The sequence below is a fragment of the Epinephelus fuscoguttatus genome, linkage group LG3, assembly GCF_011397635.1.
Source record: "Epinephelus fuscoguttatus linkage group LG3, E.fuscoguttatus.final_Chr_v1".
NCBI lineage: Eukaryota > Metazoa > Chordata > Actinopteri > Perciformes > Serranidae > Epinephelus > Epinephelus fuscoguttatus.
In genome coordinates, this window is record NC_064754.1 from 27,442,723 (window position 1) to 27,458,731 (window position 16,009).

A 16,009-nucleotide genomic window follows, 5' to 3' on the forward strand; every position below is an offset into this window, starting at 1 on the left:
GTTCCTAAAATGTGCTAACAATGACATTAATTTACTTTAAATATATCACTGCTTATTTCTAGGTTACGTATATTGTTTTAAAAGCTTCATCTACTCTGTATAGGATGTCCCGCTCCGATCGACTACATCGGTGATAGACTACTATGCCTTAATGTAGACCAAGGCCACTCCCCGCAGCTGGTCATAAACATGCCAGTGAGTTTTGCGTCTCTTTCTGGGGTGAAACAAGGTGAAGACAGTGAGCCAGACTGTATAAGAGTCTAGTTTGATATTTGTAGACACTAGCAATATACAAAGACAAAGCTGTCAGAGTCAACACAGGCGTCCCGGATACAAGTTTTAACCAAAGTCACAGCAACAACAAGAGAGGAGCTGCATCTTCAGCGTCAATGGTAAATTGTAGTTTATGACAAGTGTGTGTCATCTGTCTGCACTCAGTTTAACCCATTCAGATCCCTATCATGTTACTAACACAAAAAATATTTACTTAGGCGGGGTTTTGTTTTCGTCCATTCTTATGGAAATAGATTCTTAATGGAGACATTACTTGATAGAAAAAATACAATAAATGTTTTTAACAGACCTCTTCTCCACAAAAAAATGAGATTATTCATTTTCATGAAGGGTTAACCCATATTAATGAATTAAGTGATGCTTTAAAACATATTGTATGTATGTGTAATACCTTCTAAGATGAATATTGTGTGTTCATAATCAATGGGATGCATTATAAGCTGATTATTACATTAGATTATTTTCCAATTAATTTCATAGTCACCATTTTTGATTATTTTCTGTATTCTGCCAGAGTCACAGAGAGAAATACATTACTAACACTGATTTCTACAGGAGCAAGACCAGCAAGTTCCACCCTTCTGCCCTGTGTTCAACACCACACCTGCCCCTGGTACACAGCACACACAACACACCCACGCAACAAATGTGCCAGCATCACACATGGATGGACTCTGTCCCCGAATAACATATCAGCGTTATCATTTCATACTGTGTTATCAAATTTCAGTGAAGTCATTGAGTAATAATTTAAGTGTATTATGGTTTGTTGTCCATATGAATGGTTTTATGTAAACTGTGATTGATTACACTTTTTGTATGAATTCGTGTGGTGTTCTCTGTTTTATTATTATTTTATTAAAGACTTTTTAAATATTTGCCATATTATGTAATACATTGATGTCGACAGTATCCTTATGAATAGCATGTCAATGATTTTAGCGTCACATATAAGCACATGAAAAGAACTGTTAATATGAGACTGAACGTGTGATGTGTGTGTGTTTGTGTTTGGTGAAGCAGATGATTCATTGACGGATGAGCCTCAGACCAGAGTAGACCTCTTAAAATGTGAGTCCTTTTTTTTTAATGATGAAAAAAAAAAGTCTCTCATAGATTGATAACAGATAACAGTGACATGCCATGGAAATTAGGTGTTTACTCTGTAGTAAAGAGATTACTGTCACCTCACCCTGGACCCAAACTATATGGACATACAAGATATATGGTTCATATAATGTCTACATATAACTAGACATATGCACAGATCTTTAGTAGGACTACCCTGAAGCCATTTTCCAGACAGGTTAAATTTCTTCACCTCACAGCAAGTGCTGTGCATCCCAGTTGAGAGTGCTGATGTTGGCCTATTCCTGAAACAAAATGCAGTCACACGTTGAGGCTTGAGGTGTTTAAATAACTCAGTTTTTTATACATCTGTCCCCTTCTTCCTCTCCTCTCACAGATTACTGTCACCTCACCCTGGACCCAAACACAGCATACAGAGAGATGGTCCTGTCTGAGGGGAACAGAAAGGCGGAGCTCACAGATCTAGTCCAGGACTACCCTGAACACCCAGACAGGTTTTCTCACCTCTATCAGGTGCTGTGCAAAGAGGGTCTGACTGGACGCTGTTACTGGGAGGTGGAGTTTGACAGGTCTGTTGAAGTAGCAGTGGCGTACAAAGATCTTGCCAGATCAGACTATTATTCTGAGTGTGCGTTCGGGTGCAATGACAAATCCTGGAGTTTAGACATAAACAGTAACAGCAAATGTTTCAGACACAATGATGAGGAGACTGAGGTGCCGGAGCCTCAGTCCTCCAGAGTCGGCGTGTACCTCGATCATAAGGCGGGTAGTCTGGCCTACTACTGTGTCTGTGACACGACGCTGCAGCTGATGCACAGAGAGGAAACCACGTTCACAAAGCCACTCTACCCAGGGCTGTATGTCGCATTCACTGCTCAGCTGTGTGACTTGGAGTAGAGGTCCAGCCTAAAAGTGTCAACTATCTCATGTCACCACTGGTGGACTTGGGAGGACGGGGGTGTCCCTATGCTCTTAAGGTGCTTGGAAGCCCCTAGGGTAGATAAGACACGATGGAGTGTCTTTTACACAGAGGCTGGGCGGAGGGCACCCCATGTTGTCTCAAAAGCCCCAAATGTTTTTTATAAACCTGTGTTTTTTTATAAAGCTGTGTGTCACTCAGATAATAACACATGCCCATGTTGTTTACCCTATTACGCCGTTCCCTAAAGAAATCTAATGTAATTGTGACAGCTTAACATTAATTTTGTGAACTCTACTACTGCATAGTATAACAAAATTAGGTTTCAAGATAAGTAAATTGTTTATGCCAAATTCCTTTCCTACCTAAAATATGCCAAGGAGTTCAGTGGAATAAAGGAATCTATAAATATTAAAAAGTTAATAGACTGATTGTCAACTATCATGCTTTTCCCAAATGATGATTTTAGGGGCTCCATGATATCAAATGGCTTGAAAATAGTCCACATGGCTGCCAGAAAATGCCTCGAATGTTTATGTCTGGCTCTGTCGCTGTTTCTACAGAAGCCCAGTGTGCAAAAGACCTGAGTGAATATCCTCTAGGGAGCCCTTACAGGTGATTAAAGGACACATAGGCTGCCCTACATGCTAGAAAACTTTCTGTGCTCCTGCCCCACTGAGTCCACCGTGGAGATGAACATTAATGCTATTTAGTAGGACAGTGAATGATGCAGAACATATAACAGACTGCAGAGAATACATAACTTTGATTATTATTTTTTTTTTTACTTTTTTTTAATAAGAAAGACTTAAGTATCAATGCTGGGTTGATTTAAACAAATCACAATAATATATCTTAAAAGTCATTTACATTCACATTCCTAGTCATGCCAGCAGAGTTAGCATTTAACTAAAAGCACCACTGTGCCTCAGTGAAACCTCATAGAGCAGCTAACATGGTTGCAGACTGTTCCATGTAATTCTATGATCAACACTGATTTATAATTTATTAGATTTTATTACAGATATTAACAGATTAAAATGTCAGAGTTGTTATCAGTTGTTACTGTGCCTCTTGTTCTATATTATTGTGCAGAATGAGTCATTTTGCTTTGTCAAAAACAAGTGAAAATAAGTTGTTTGGGAGGTTAATTGCTGGACTACTTCTTAACCAGGCTGATGCTAAGTTAATTGCCAGCTGCTATAGCTTTAAAATTAGCAAAAGCACAGTAATATCAGTCTTTTCTACCTTGGCAAGAAAGCAAGTCAGTGTATTTCCCAAAATGTCAGACTATTCCTCAAGTCTTATTTGACACCACTGTGGGGACTGGGTGACACCACCTACACTAAAACACTGGTGTGCATCTGTTGTGACCATTCAAAAATATGACGTGAACAGACAAGTGATACAAAGACAAGAATTAAAAATAATTTATATGGAGTTTATTACAACATCATTTTATTTAGATTCTCAGTACTAAATATCTGAACATTACATCCCTTCTTTTGTATTTTTGGCACTTTATTTTCTAAAGTACAGAGTGATATATGAAGTAACAAACGTTATTTTTGACTGAGAAACCACAATGTAGGCCCAACTGTGAAATGTCCTGGAACAGTAAACTAAAAACTCCCCACCAGCTAATCACCCTTTGGAGACCATCATTACTCTGACTTGTAAATGTAAACAATCATGGTTGATGTGTTGTTGTCGAGCAGCCTGAAACACATGTTGATGTCACAAATCACAACACCAGAAAACACTGTGCAGATGACAGTCAGTGCTTTAATTTGTCTCTTTTATTTCCTGCAGAATAAAATGATCTGAGCACCTCAGCTGTTGAGCATCAGTCACACTGAAGCTTTCTGCTGATGTCACAATGGTGATAAATGTGGTGGTTGGGCCACGTGGCTCTGGAACAGAGTGATCCTATCCAGCAGTGTCAGTGGGATGTCTCTGATGACTGCAGGCAGGTCTTCGTGTTGTAGTGGATAGATGACCACACTCAGGGCCGGACGCTCGACTGAAAATCTGACAGAAAGAAAACACAAGAAAAGCTGAATTTTAGATTTTCTTTTGCTGTTTAGTGTTTGACGTTGAGTTTGTCCTCACGCACAAGCACTGACCTGTCCAGCAGAGCTTTCTGCAGTGTGCGACATGCCACCAAAGTGCAACCCATGAACATGTGGCACATGATGACATGGTGGCATCGCTCCATGAAGGTTTCTGCAGACGGTGGGTCAAAGGTACCGCTGCGTGAGATAAGGCAGAGACGCTGCAGATGAGAGCAGCAGGACAGAGCCTCAAAGAATGACGCATTGGCATTCAGGTAGGGCTGCTCTAATCTAAAACACACAGACAAACAAAAATTCAGTCATTCTTTCATTCATCTGAAAGAAAATCTGTTCACTAAAGGAACATACAATAATACTTCTGACTGTCTGATGGTTAGTGCTACAGTCAATGAAGGATACACAAAGACATCTTCTGACCTGAGTTCCTGGAGCTGTGTGCACTGTTTAAGTGTATCCAGCAAGGCGGGGGCGTAGTTCATGGTTTTTACTGATCCCATGTTGGCAAGGGATAATACCCGTAGGTCCTTGCAGTGCCTGGTCAGCTGTATCAGTCCTGTCCCCTTAAGGACCCCAGGAAGCCCAGCTAGAGTCAGACGACGCAATCGAGGCAAAGCCTCAAGTGCCGCCAAGTGTGCATCACCAACTCCTTGTGCCCACGCACACATGCCACGAGGCTCCACGGTGGCACGAGTGCAGGGCTCAAGCCGAGGCAGCACGGAGACAAAACCCGGACCAATGAGCTCTAAGGTCTCTAAAAAAGGGCAACCAGCTAGGAGCAGAGTGAGCCCTGAGGTGCTGTCCCCTGACACAGAGGAATCTGAATCAGGCTTGTAAATCTGAAGCCCCATCCGTGGAATCTTCTTTAACCCCAGGAACGACGCAGAGGGAGACGTGTTGTTTGTAGAGATTTGATGTTTGTTTAAACCATCTGACAAGGTGCAGGCAGGCAGAGTGAGAGAGCGTAGGTGTGTGAGCTTGGCCAAGCTGGCACACAGGTGTGTTTCTCCACCTACAACAGGTGTGTTTTCATGGTGATAGTGTGTGTGCATCAGGTTCAGCTGTTTGATGTTGGGGCAGCCGACTGCCAACTGGCTCATTGTGGCAGGAACCAGCTGATCTTCCACACTCCTACACTCTGAGTAAAGGACCTTGTTGATCCCGCTGAGGTTCAGGCTGGTCAGTTGCTTAGTGTCTCTGACTCCTCCCTCCAGTAATGACTGGAACACCTGTGGCCACAACGTTGGGCAGCGGCTGAAGCTCAGGTGCTTGGGACTGTTTCCCTCCAGGGCTCGCTTTAGGGATAAGGAATCCAGCCAGGAACGAGGGAGCTGCAGCGCCTCCAGGTCACCTTGTTGACCTAAGCTCTGGGCCAGTGAGGGAGCAGCGGGCCAGTGAGCAGGGTTTGGCCCAGGAATTGACACGAGGAAAACTCTGAGACGCTTTGGAACATGAACGCTGAACACTGCCAGGTAGAGCAGGAGCAAGGTCTGGTTTACCTGAGGACATCAACACACAGATCCACTGGTAACAAACTGCACAGTGTAAAATGCAGATGGGAACACATTACATGTACATGCACACCCACGCTCACCTCTCCTGGAGCCAGCCTGGCAGTGAACTCCTCCAGCTGTTGGTAATGTGGCACACTGCTCTGACCCATCATTAACTGACAGCAAATGCCGATACCCTCTCTGGTTACATCAGAGATGTCAAATTGCAGCATCAGCCTGCGATGCACAAAACAAACACACACATTCCAAACTGTAGCACTAAAACAGTAACAAAGATCTTAGAGAGCAATAATGTGCTTTGAAATGACACACGAACGCTCATTGAATTTTCTGAATTAGTATTTAACATTGTGTATAACAACTAATTTAAAGAATAGGGATTTGATTGTGACACAATGCCACACTCATGACCTCCAGAGGATACAGCCTAATGAATTTGGTTATCCACTGACTTTTCCTCAAGTGCCTCCAACAGGTCAAAACATTTTATTCATCCATAAGACATCTTGACATCTACAAGATAAACTGGCAAAAGTTTTGCAGACAGCCATGATCCCCAGAGAATACATCCTGCTGACTTGGTAAACCCCTGAGTTTCCCTCTAGCGCCACCTTGAGGTTAGCTTTTGTAGTTTTGATGACAGACATTTCTGTTCCCCTCTAAAATCTAATCGACCCCTTCACTTTTCATTTAACACCACCACCAGGTCAAAACTTCTATCTGTCTAATGCTTTGGTTGATGACCAAATACCTCAGTTGTACTTTGTGCTTGGTGCTAATTTGCCATTGTTAGCATGCTAACATGCTAAACTAAGATGAGTTAGTATTTACCTAGTACAGCCTAACAGAGCCCCCAACATGATGGAACATTGTGCTCCGAATCTTTCTCTTTTTATTTTTAGTAGTTACTGCAGCTGCCCTTAAAAAGTATGTACTGTTGCATACAGTATGCACATCTGTCTGCGGCTCAGTCAATGTGATGAATATTACCCTGTGCAGGGGACTGTCGGGTCACAATAGCCAGAAAAACATGCTGGCTTGCATACTGCAAAATGTGACCGGATGAAGTGGGACATCTTGGATATCCTGGTATTTTTTCCGTGGACACCACATGATGCATAAATGCTACAGCTGCTATCTAGATAATCAAATTATTATGGATAAAAGTAAATATATAGGAGTAATTCTGGACACAGGTGTCATGTGAAATCTCAGTAATCCAACAGATTCTTACTTGCGGAGTTGGGCACAGCATGGCACCACACCATAGCTGGGTGTCAACAGTGTCTGTCTGAGCTCTAACAGGCGGCTCAGCGTATCCACTGCCTCTGAACTGAGCTGAGCAGAGTTGAAGCCTGGCGTCACATCAAAAGCAAGTGATCTGAGCAGAGAGAGCGAGGAGAGGATACGGGATAGACGCAGGGAAGTGAGGCGACAGCCGGTGACATCAAGGTGCAACACTCCTCTGCAGCGAGCAAGAAGCTCCACTGTAGAGCCAGACAGCCAGTAGCAGCCGTTTAGGCTGAGAGACTGCACGTAATTGGCTAGCTGCCTCAATAACCGCTGAACCAACATATCGTCAGCCTAGAGGAGACAAAGAACAAATAAGTATTTAAATAAGTATTCCACATTGTGAAAGACATGCTTTTAATATACACAGAAAGTTCCACACACATGCATGAACTCAAAGATTAACAGAAACTGTGACAGTGATCTTTACTAAACAATATGAAGCCTTGTCAGTTCTAGTGATGATAAACAGCTTTACCAGATACTCCTCAGACAGGCTGACGTTTGTGAGCAGCGTCTTATCGTGGCACAGTGTGTGTAACTTGTGGCAGACATTTGCCACATTCAGCACCAGGTCACACACTGGAACATGGCGGAGGATGCACAAAAGGATCTCATCAGACAAATCTGACATCCCCACCGAGGTGGAGGACATTGTGTCCTCGTCAAATACAGCCTGAGACAGACAGCAAACAGTGATATAGTTAAGTGCTTTTAGATTCTCTGAGTATTCAGTCAACAGTTGAACAAACACAAAGAATCACCTAGATGCAACAACTCTTTTCTTAATGTCTGGTAGCATTTCTAATTCTTGGTATTTTGTTAGTGAGGTCCAACACAGAGAGAGAAGCTGTTATTGAGAAACTACATCATGGCTGGGTGATATGACAATTTAGTGCCATTTTTTAGATTAGGGGGTGATACCATTACCACGCTACATTAGCCGAATAGAAAGTAAAAATATGTATGTTTCAATGATATAGCTTTTTGAATCCTGAGCTCAGACACTATGCAGCAATTTACAGAAGTGTACAGACATTAACGTCAGTATTACTACCAGCTGAAGTCTGTCGGTCGGTCGGTCGGTCGGTTGGTCCACTCCTATAAATTAGTTAATAAAAAGAAGACACCTAACCACACGTCTTTCTACCACTGTCTGTGCCTTTAACCAAACTTGGTTGAAAGAAAAATGAGCAGAAATTTGGGTGAAGCTTGGTAAAACCTCACTTAGCGTTAACATTAGCTAACGTTAGTTCACTTCGTCGGCTCAGCTGTAACGCTACCGTTACCGTTTGTTAATGTGTTGTCGAGGTGTGTCAGTGAACCTACCTGTACGATTTGTCGGTCCATGTCCTCTGAAATCCCTCTCACGGTCCCACTCATGGTCACTGGGATTCAAACGTTATTTTTGATGTTCATCCAGCCGAGCAGCGATTCGTGTTTCCATCAAGCCAGTTTCTGTTGAACCGGAGGTGGTGTGAACGTCCAGCCGTTGACAGGACGGATCAAGTTTGCTGCTGCACACTGACGGAAGTCTGTCAGTGACGGACACACTTCCTGTCGGTCCGATACGATTTTCTAAAAGTAGCAAGAGTAACGTTAGCTTCTTCAAAGTTGTAGTTTGTACTAAATTTTAATTATTATTTTTTTTAGAAAGAAGAAAATTATAAGTAAAAACAGTAAAGAGACATTACAGTGTTTAAAGTACTTATGGTTTTCTTTGCACTGCAGGATTATTCAAATATATCAATAATGTTAATATAAATGAAGTCAAACAGCAAAATCCGACATGAAAAAAGAATATGGCAAAAAAAATAATACATACATGAAACAGTACAAAGGAGATGAAAACCTAGATATAACACACCTCATTTGTTTTTATTAGATATAAATTTACCATTTTTTTTATTTTATTTTTATTTTTTTTTGGAGGTCATACAGTAAGACTTAAATTAATAGCCCAGGCAATATTTGGGACAGGAGTCTATATGGGACAGGCCTCTAATTCTTTGCACACAAAACTGTTGCTTGGCAAAGATTTGAAACACAATCAAATTGTTCATTTAAAGCAGTATGAATATTACTTGTTAAAAATTAGACTCCAGATAATGTTTTAATTATGAATAATTAATTTGATCTAGCTCTGACAGACAGCGCATCAGAGAGAGAGAGAGTGAGTTACACTTATCCTGTTAAAACAATACTCACAACTTGGATTAATTTTTATGAAAATACCTTTTGATTCTTTTGATCTGAGGACCCTTACGGACTAAGGGAATATGAATAACTTACAGGGTAATCAAGGAATGGACACATAATTTGAGGTAGCCAACAACCTGCTTTGATACATCTGAAAAACTTGTGTAAAGAAAAAATGAGCTGCTTGGCAACCAGACCAGGCGTCTAATTGAGACAGGCATTTTTTTTGTACAAATGTGTAGCCACACTGGGCAATTGTAAGGGACTGTGTGTTTAATTGGGACTAGGCTTTTTACGATAATAGCGTTCTTATTTGTTGTTATCTTAGTAACAGAGTCAAAAAGATATTGTGGTTTAACACAAAACAGGTGGATATTTTGTGTAATCTGAAGTACTCTAGCCTTATGGATGTGATTGCACGATGTATGGTTTTGATTAGTGATTATTGGTGCCTACACTGGTCCACTACAAGTAAAAACCTTGCAAAAGCTTATTTAAGTAGAAGAATAGAAGCAGCAACATGTATGAGGCAGCAGAATGCCCTCTATCAGTGTGATGTTAGGCTGTAGTATTGGATTAGCCAAAAACATATGCATTACTGTTTAAGCAGCATTTTACGTTTTAGCTGTGCATACTTTAGGTACTTTTTTATCCTGTGGGGTAGTTTCATCTCAAACTATTAATCTATAATGCATCATACATTATAAACAGAGCATATATTTTGTATGTAAAACATTGATCTCCAAAGTAACTGTTAACTATAGCTGTAAATGTAGTGGAGTAAATAAACAATATTTCCCTCTGAATTGTAGCAGAGTGGAAGTATAAAGTTCGGTAAAATGGAAGTAGGCAACCTTTAGAATTACAGTAGCCCAGTTGAGTTGAGTATGAAAAGCAGAAATAAAAACTTGTTGGTGAATTTACTCGGCCAAAATCAAATTCAAATAAGACAATTATAATATTACAGGCTGACTGCTTTTTGTTTTATTTTGTGGATATAAATGCAGTGTTTGGCTGCTTTAATTCTGACAGAAAAGGTTAACAAGCAGATAACACATGAGCATGGAACTACAAATTTGTTCTGTAGTTATTCGATTACTATCCAAAGTTAATGGGAGCGATTGCTTAAAATGTTAATTTCACAGTTTAGAAGAAAAGAAGTAAACATTTGCTAATATGTGGGGACACGGATTAAGGTGAAAAACTGCTTTTTAAACAATGGATTATGTCAATGTGATGATGATGATGATGATGATGACAAGAATTCCTTCTTTTATCAAATGCTCACAAAACCTGTGATGGATATTTATCACTGGGAAATAACACACAGTATGAACTTCTCAAACCTTTCCTGCAGCAGAGTGCAGTACAGTATGTGCTCCAACTAATCATATCAAAATTCATCAACAGCTGAAGGTTAAAAAAATGTGTCTGTAAATTAACAATCAGTGCACATGGCTCCTTTGATAATAAATGTGAAGTTTTAATGAAACTGAGTTACTCTCTGCGACTTATTGTTTTCAGTTGCACAACCATATATGACTTCTGAGTAGTCCTACAAAGTTATTGATACAAGTCATTATATCTGATTTATACTTACTTCTTATACTAATGTAGTTGTCCACATGATGGCACTATAACAAAAAGTTTCACAGTGAAGCGATACTCCACCCAAAGTCTGTCTTTAGAGTACAACGCTTAAACCCGGCCTGTATGCCTGAGGTAAAAGTTTGCAGTTTTAGTCCTCTAAGAACAATCAGGTTGAATTATGCCACTTAATGCTTCACACTAGTGGTTCTCAGTGGTAGTTTATTTTCACTATGTAATTCACTACAGAAGTGAGCCACATGTGAGTTAGTCATAAGAGTGACTTGTGATCATAGCTTTCACTTCCTGCACGGTTATCTTCAACTGAAGTTAATAATAATCTATTCAGATGGAGGTCTCTGAAGCAAAACTGTGTCAATTTAGGGTCCTTGACACACAAAAGGTTGAGAACTGGTGTGCAGTGTTGACAAGTTTTCAGGATGGACCAAAAGTATAAATAAATTACAAAAAAAATGATTGGTTGAGAGCCTTTATAGCAATATTTGAATGCACAAGATAAGTGTTTTAGTATAGGCCTTTTTCCCAGCAGACTTGACTTGCTATAGTATAAACCAACAGGTGTTACTGCCACTAATGATGGTCCTATTCTATTCAACACCAGGACCCTGAAACTGAAGCAGCTAAATGAAATTCAGCAATCCACCTATTTACACCTGTGCTTCTTTTGTGACATTTGAAAATGTCTTCTCAGTGACGTTTAATCTTAGTGTGATGCAACGTGTGTCTGATCTTTGTATATGTGAAAGTTAGTGTGGTTGATACAGTATAAATCCTGGGATGATTAATGATTTCCCTTTAATACGTATCAGCTAAGATGAATAAATACCAAGCAGACAGACCAGAATCTCAGACATGTGCGCTTTATTGGGTTGTTGTGTACACCAGAGGCTTGGAGCCCCATGCACAATCCTTCATATACCCCCATACAAGGTAGAAGCTTTGTCTTTTGCATAATGACAAAAACAAACTGGACCAAGTATCGTTTAAGGCTGAAAGTACAAAAACAAAACAAGTTTCAGATTACATAATTTACATAAGCAATACTACAGAGGTCTGTTGGGCAGTGGGCCCACCAGAGAATAAACCTTCATAGAGGCAAATAAGGTGGTGAACAAACACATCTGGAATGACCTACACAAACACGACAATGGACATCATGTTCCTCACACATTCACACCGCCTGGGACGCTCTGGACTTCCTGCAGAGTTTCTCCCCATCAGGGGGCATGGTGCCATAGCCATAGTGATGAGGGAAAATGGGAAGAGGTGTTGTGGGCTCAGCATACACCAGTGTGTTGGTGTAGGCATGTATGCAGAGCCAGTCGTTTGGGTTTGTAGCAGTGTGTGTTTCGGGGGAGGGGACTGACAGTCTGTTTAGAAGCACTTCCTGTGGACAATGCTGGGGCCGGACTCATCGTACTCCTGCTTGCTGATCCACATCTGCTGGAAGGTGGACAGGGAAGCCAGGATGGAGCCTCCGATCCATACAGAGTACTTCCTCTCTGGAGGAGCAATGATCTGCAGGGAGCAAGATAAAATAAGATGTTAAATTATATAAGTCAATCCACATCTGTTTGCATATGCATTTACATCCTACAAGTACTTTAAGTCTACAGCTGAAGAACAAGCAAAAGAGCTTGAACACTGCATTAACCATGTTTGTCCACTGAGTGGCAGTAGAGGTAAAGAGCTTTCTGGAACATTTTTTGCATCATTGCCTCAGGGAGGATGCGAGTCTCAATAATAAGGATGAGTTATACCTTGATTTTCATGGTGGTGGGTGCCAGGGCAGTGATTTCCTTCTGCATACGGTCAGCGATGCCAGGGTACATGGTGGTACCTCCAGACAGCACAGTGTTGGCATACAGGTCCTTACGGATGTCCACATCACACTTCATGATGCTGTTGAAGGTAGTTTCATGGATACCGCAAGACTCCATACCTGTGAGAGGGTGTAAAGTAAAAAGTTAATGTGTTTCACATACTTCTGAGAAAATTTAAAACAATTCTCAACTCTATTTGCTGCTACAACACCCCTATTCTTCCTAACCATTTAACTCCCTTCATCAAACTTCGTCCATACGTAGATTTCATTTAGTCTTCCTGACTCAACTCACCAAGGAAAGAGGGCTGGAAGAGGGCCTCAGGGCAACGGAACCTCTCGTTTCCAATGGTGATGACCTGTCCGTCAGGCAGCTCGTAGCTCTTCTCCAGGGATGAAGAGGAGGCAGCAGTGCCCATTTCCTGCTCAAAGTCCAGTGCAACGTAACACAGCTTTTCCTTGATGTCACGCACAATCTCACGCTCAGCTGTAAGACAAGAAAATACAATTTAGAGCCAGTTCCATTTTTTTCCCCTGTCAGTTTTCCCCTTGCTTTAAAATATTAGCTTGTTTTATTCAGTGTTTGAGCTAACCTGTGGTGGTGAAGCTGTAACCCCTCTCAGTCAGGATCTTCATGAGGTAGTCTGTGAGGTCCCTGCCAGCCAGGTCCAACCTGAGGATGGCGTGGGGCAGGGCGTAGCCTTCATAGATGGGCACAGTGTGGGTCACACCATCACCAGAGTCCATGACAATACCAGTGGTACGACCAGAGGCGTACAGGGACAGCACAGCCTGGATGGCCACATACATGGCAGGGGTGTTGAAGGTCTCAAACATGATCTGGGGGAGAGAGGAGATGAGAGATGAGTCACTGATTCAAAGTAACCTGAAGTAAGCTGGTATGGGTTAGTACAGTCAGATCAAGAAAAGCACAGCACACTGGCCTGTTTTGTTTTGAGTAGAAAATCCATACTAAAACCAGTCATTACAATAACCTGTACTTTAGTTAGGTCATGTTGACTTACAAAATGAGTGCAGCAACCTGCTCCACCATCATCTATTGCATCATGCAGACACCAGTGTGGTTAAATGCTTATCTACTTTAGGAAGTCTTAAAAACAAGCCTAATTTAATCAGCAGTGACCATGCTGCAACAAGTCATTCCTGATGCATCACAGTGCAGAGAGATAGAAACCTGAAGCATCCGCAGAGATGAATAGATCAGCACAGGATAGAAGAAACCTGGAGGTTGAAGGAGCAGGAGGAAATGGACAGATTGAGCAGAGGAAGAAATGCCTGAGCGGCAACACGCTTTCCTGTTGCGGGGCCCTAAAAGTGAGCTGAGAGGGTTTCCTGATTGAGGGGATCTCAGTATGTCAGTATGTCAGCTGTAGTTACCTGGGTCATCTTTTCCCTGTTGGCCTTGGGGTTCAGGGGAGCCTCTGTCAGCAGGACTGGGTGCTCCTCGGGGGCAACTCTCAGCTCATTGTAGAAGGTGTGATGCCAGATCTTCTCCATGTCGTCCCAGTTGGTGACAATACCGTGCTCAATGGGGTACTTCAGGGTCAGGATGCCCCTTTTGCTCTGTGCCTCATCACCGACATAGCTGTCCTTCTGGCCCATACCAACCATCACACCCTAGAGAAGAAGACAGGAGGTTAAAATCAAGACAAATGTAGAACAAGTTTAGGTATTAATGTTTGATATGATATTCTGCACAAACTGTACCTGATGTCTGGGACGTCCAACAATGGAGGGGAACACAGCACGTGGAGCATCATCTCCTGCAAAGCCAGCTTTGCACATACCAGATCCGTTGTCAACAACGAGGGCGGCGATTTCATCATCCATTTTCTGAGCAGGAGAAGGAAGAAAAAAAGAGGAAGGGTGGTTACAACTGATGCTCTGTGACAGTTACGAGTTACATCTGGCAAACATCAACTGGGTGGAAGCCTTGTCATTATGGAGACTGGACGCTGGATGTCGCAGTGGCGCAGGTCCCAGCCCAAATCCAGAGCTGAGAAACAAAGGCAGTTTCTCCCTCGGTCTGGCCATGGCCATATAAGGCAAAAGTGAGAGCAGCTTAGAGACGGCGGCAGCCCGGCCCGTGAAGCCGCCCCGTGTGTCGCTAAACCTCAAATGACACCGACAGCCGGCCACTCCCTTTACCGGGATCACCATCCCTGAATTAACCAACCACACATCTCTAACGCACAATTTCATACAGCAGTTTTGATGTGCATAAACTTCCATTCACTATCATGTCAGCCATCAGATGCACAGTTTTGTCGTGACCATTATTCATACCTACAAGGTTATACGATAAATAACAACTTCTGATATTTGCTAGACGTAACTTTAACTTGATAACCAAATGACATTGTGGCTGTAATGTCAACGCAACCTTTTCTTATGTCTCCATGCAATTTAAGTGAAGTCTTTTAAGTTTAATCCGTCTAATCTGCCATCATCTGTCCGTGTGTGAAATCGGAGACAGCAGACCCGGGGACCGTGCCAAAGCAGATGCTTATATGTAAGCGAGAAGGTCAAGCTTTTTTAACGCCGTCTGATTTGTTTCAGTGATGAAGTGGTGACAGCACGGAGCAGCCGGGTTATTTCACACCAGCTCTTTAATACAAACGACAGCATGCCGATAAACAGCCACACTTAAAGGCGTTAAATGTTACCGGCAGCATCCCCTTAAACTTTAACGGTGCCCATTCAAAGACATGTAATGAATGTGAATTTCAGTTAGCAGTTGTAACGGTTGCTGCAACTTGGAAGTCACACAGAAAACCCCACATCGTAACTTAACCGGCGCCAGGCTGTGATAATACACACACTTGTGTTAAAACAAAAGGTATTTAAAATGTGACAGAAACTTTCATCTTCGCACCGCAGTTGTCTTACCTGTTAGAGGGAGGGTTGTCGGCGTTAGGAAGGCTGTGACTGAGCGCTACACTCCGGTAGGATTTAGTGTCTGAACTTGACTGCAATGGACGCCAATAAATTGCAGGGTTTTATCAGAGCTCGCGCTGCAGCCCCTCTCCATAAAAGGAGAACTTTCCGCACGGCGCCCTCTGATTGGTCCTGCCGCATCCACTGGGTGTGGCGCATGCATAACGGTCCTGCGCTCTGACAAGACAGGGGGGACAAGCAGCACCAAAACTAACCTATATACTATCAATACTACCAATCTGGG

At 42.2% G+C, this 16,009-nt stretch overlaps 3 protein-coding genes across 4 annotated transcripts; 1 reads left to right on the forward strand and 2 right to left on the reverse strand.

Annotated features, from left to right (window-relative positions):
• Positions 1-104: 104 nt before the first annotated feature.
• LOC125885859 (stonustoxin subunit alpha-like) lies at positions 105-3,599 on the forward strand. Of its 2 annotated transcripts, none has more exons than XM_049571661.1 (4): positions 105-392; positions 850-907; positions 1,315-1,365; positions 1,760-3,599. In XM_049571661.1, the coding sequence occupies exons 1-4, from the start codon at positions 390-392 to the stop codon at positions 2,278-2,280; spliced, it is 633 nt and encodes a 210-aa protein (XP_049427618.1). In that variant the 5' UTR covers positions 105-389; the 3' UTR covers positions 2,281-3,599. The 2 variants fall into 2 exon arrangements, with proteins under 2 accessions (XP_049427618.1, XP_049427619.1); XM_049571662.1 differs by having other exon boundaries at positions 1,318-1,365.
• Positions 3,600-3,729: 130 nt separating this feature from the next.
• Positions 3,730-10,784, reverse strand: fbxl18 (F-box and leucine-rich repeat protein 18). Its single transcript, XM_049571658.1, has 7 exons — positions 8,508-10,784; positions 7,657-7,854; positions 7,123-7,472; positions 5,969-6,104; positions 4,795-5,873; positions 4,429-4,647; positions 3,730-4,333 (listed from the first exon to the last, which is right to left on the reverse strand). The coding sequence occupies exons 1-7, from the start codon at positions 8,559-8,561 to the stop codon at positions 4,177-4,179; spliced, it is 2,193 nt and encodes a 730-aa protein (XP_049427615.1). The 5' UTR covers positions 8,562-10,784; the 3' UTR covers positions 3,730-4,176.
• A 1,045-nt stretch (positions 10,785-11,829) lies between these two features.
• actb1 (actin, beta 1) lies at positions 11,830-15,855 on the reverse strand. Its single transcript, XM_049566840.1, has 7 exons — positions 15,718-15,855; positions 14,536-14,661; positions 14,206-14,445; positions 13,401-13,647; positions 13,103-13,294; positions 12,746-12,927; positions 11,830-12,503 (listed from the first exon to the last, which is right to left on the reverse strand). The coding sequence occupies exons 2-7, from the start codon at positions 14,656-14,658 to the stop codon at positions 12,360-12,362; spliced, it is 1,128 nt and encodes a 375-aa protein (XP_049422797.1). The 5' UTR covers positions 14,659-14,661; positions 15,718-15,855; the 3' UTR covers positions 11,830-12,359.
• Positions 15,856-16,009: the final 154 nt, after the last annotated feature.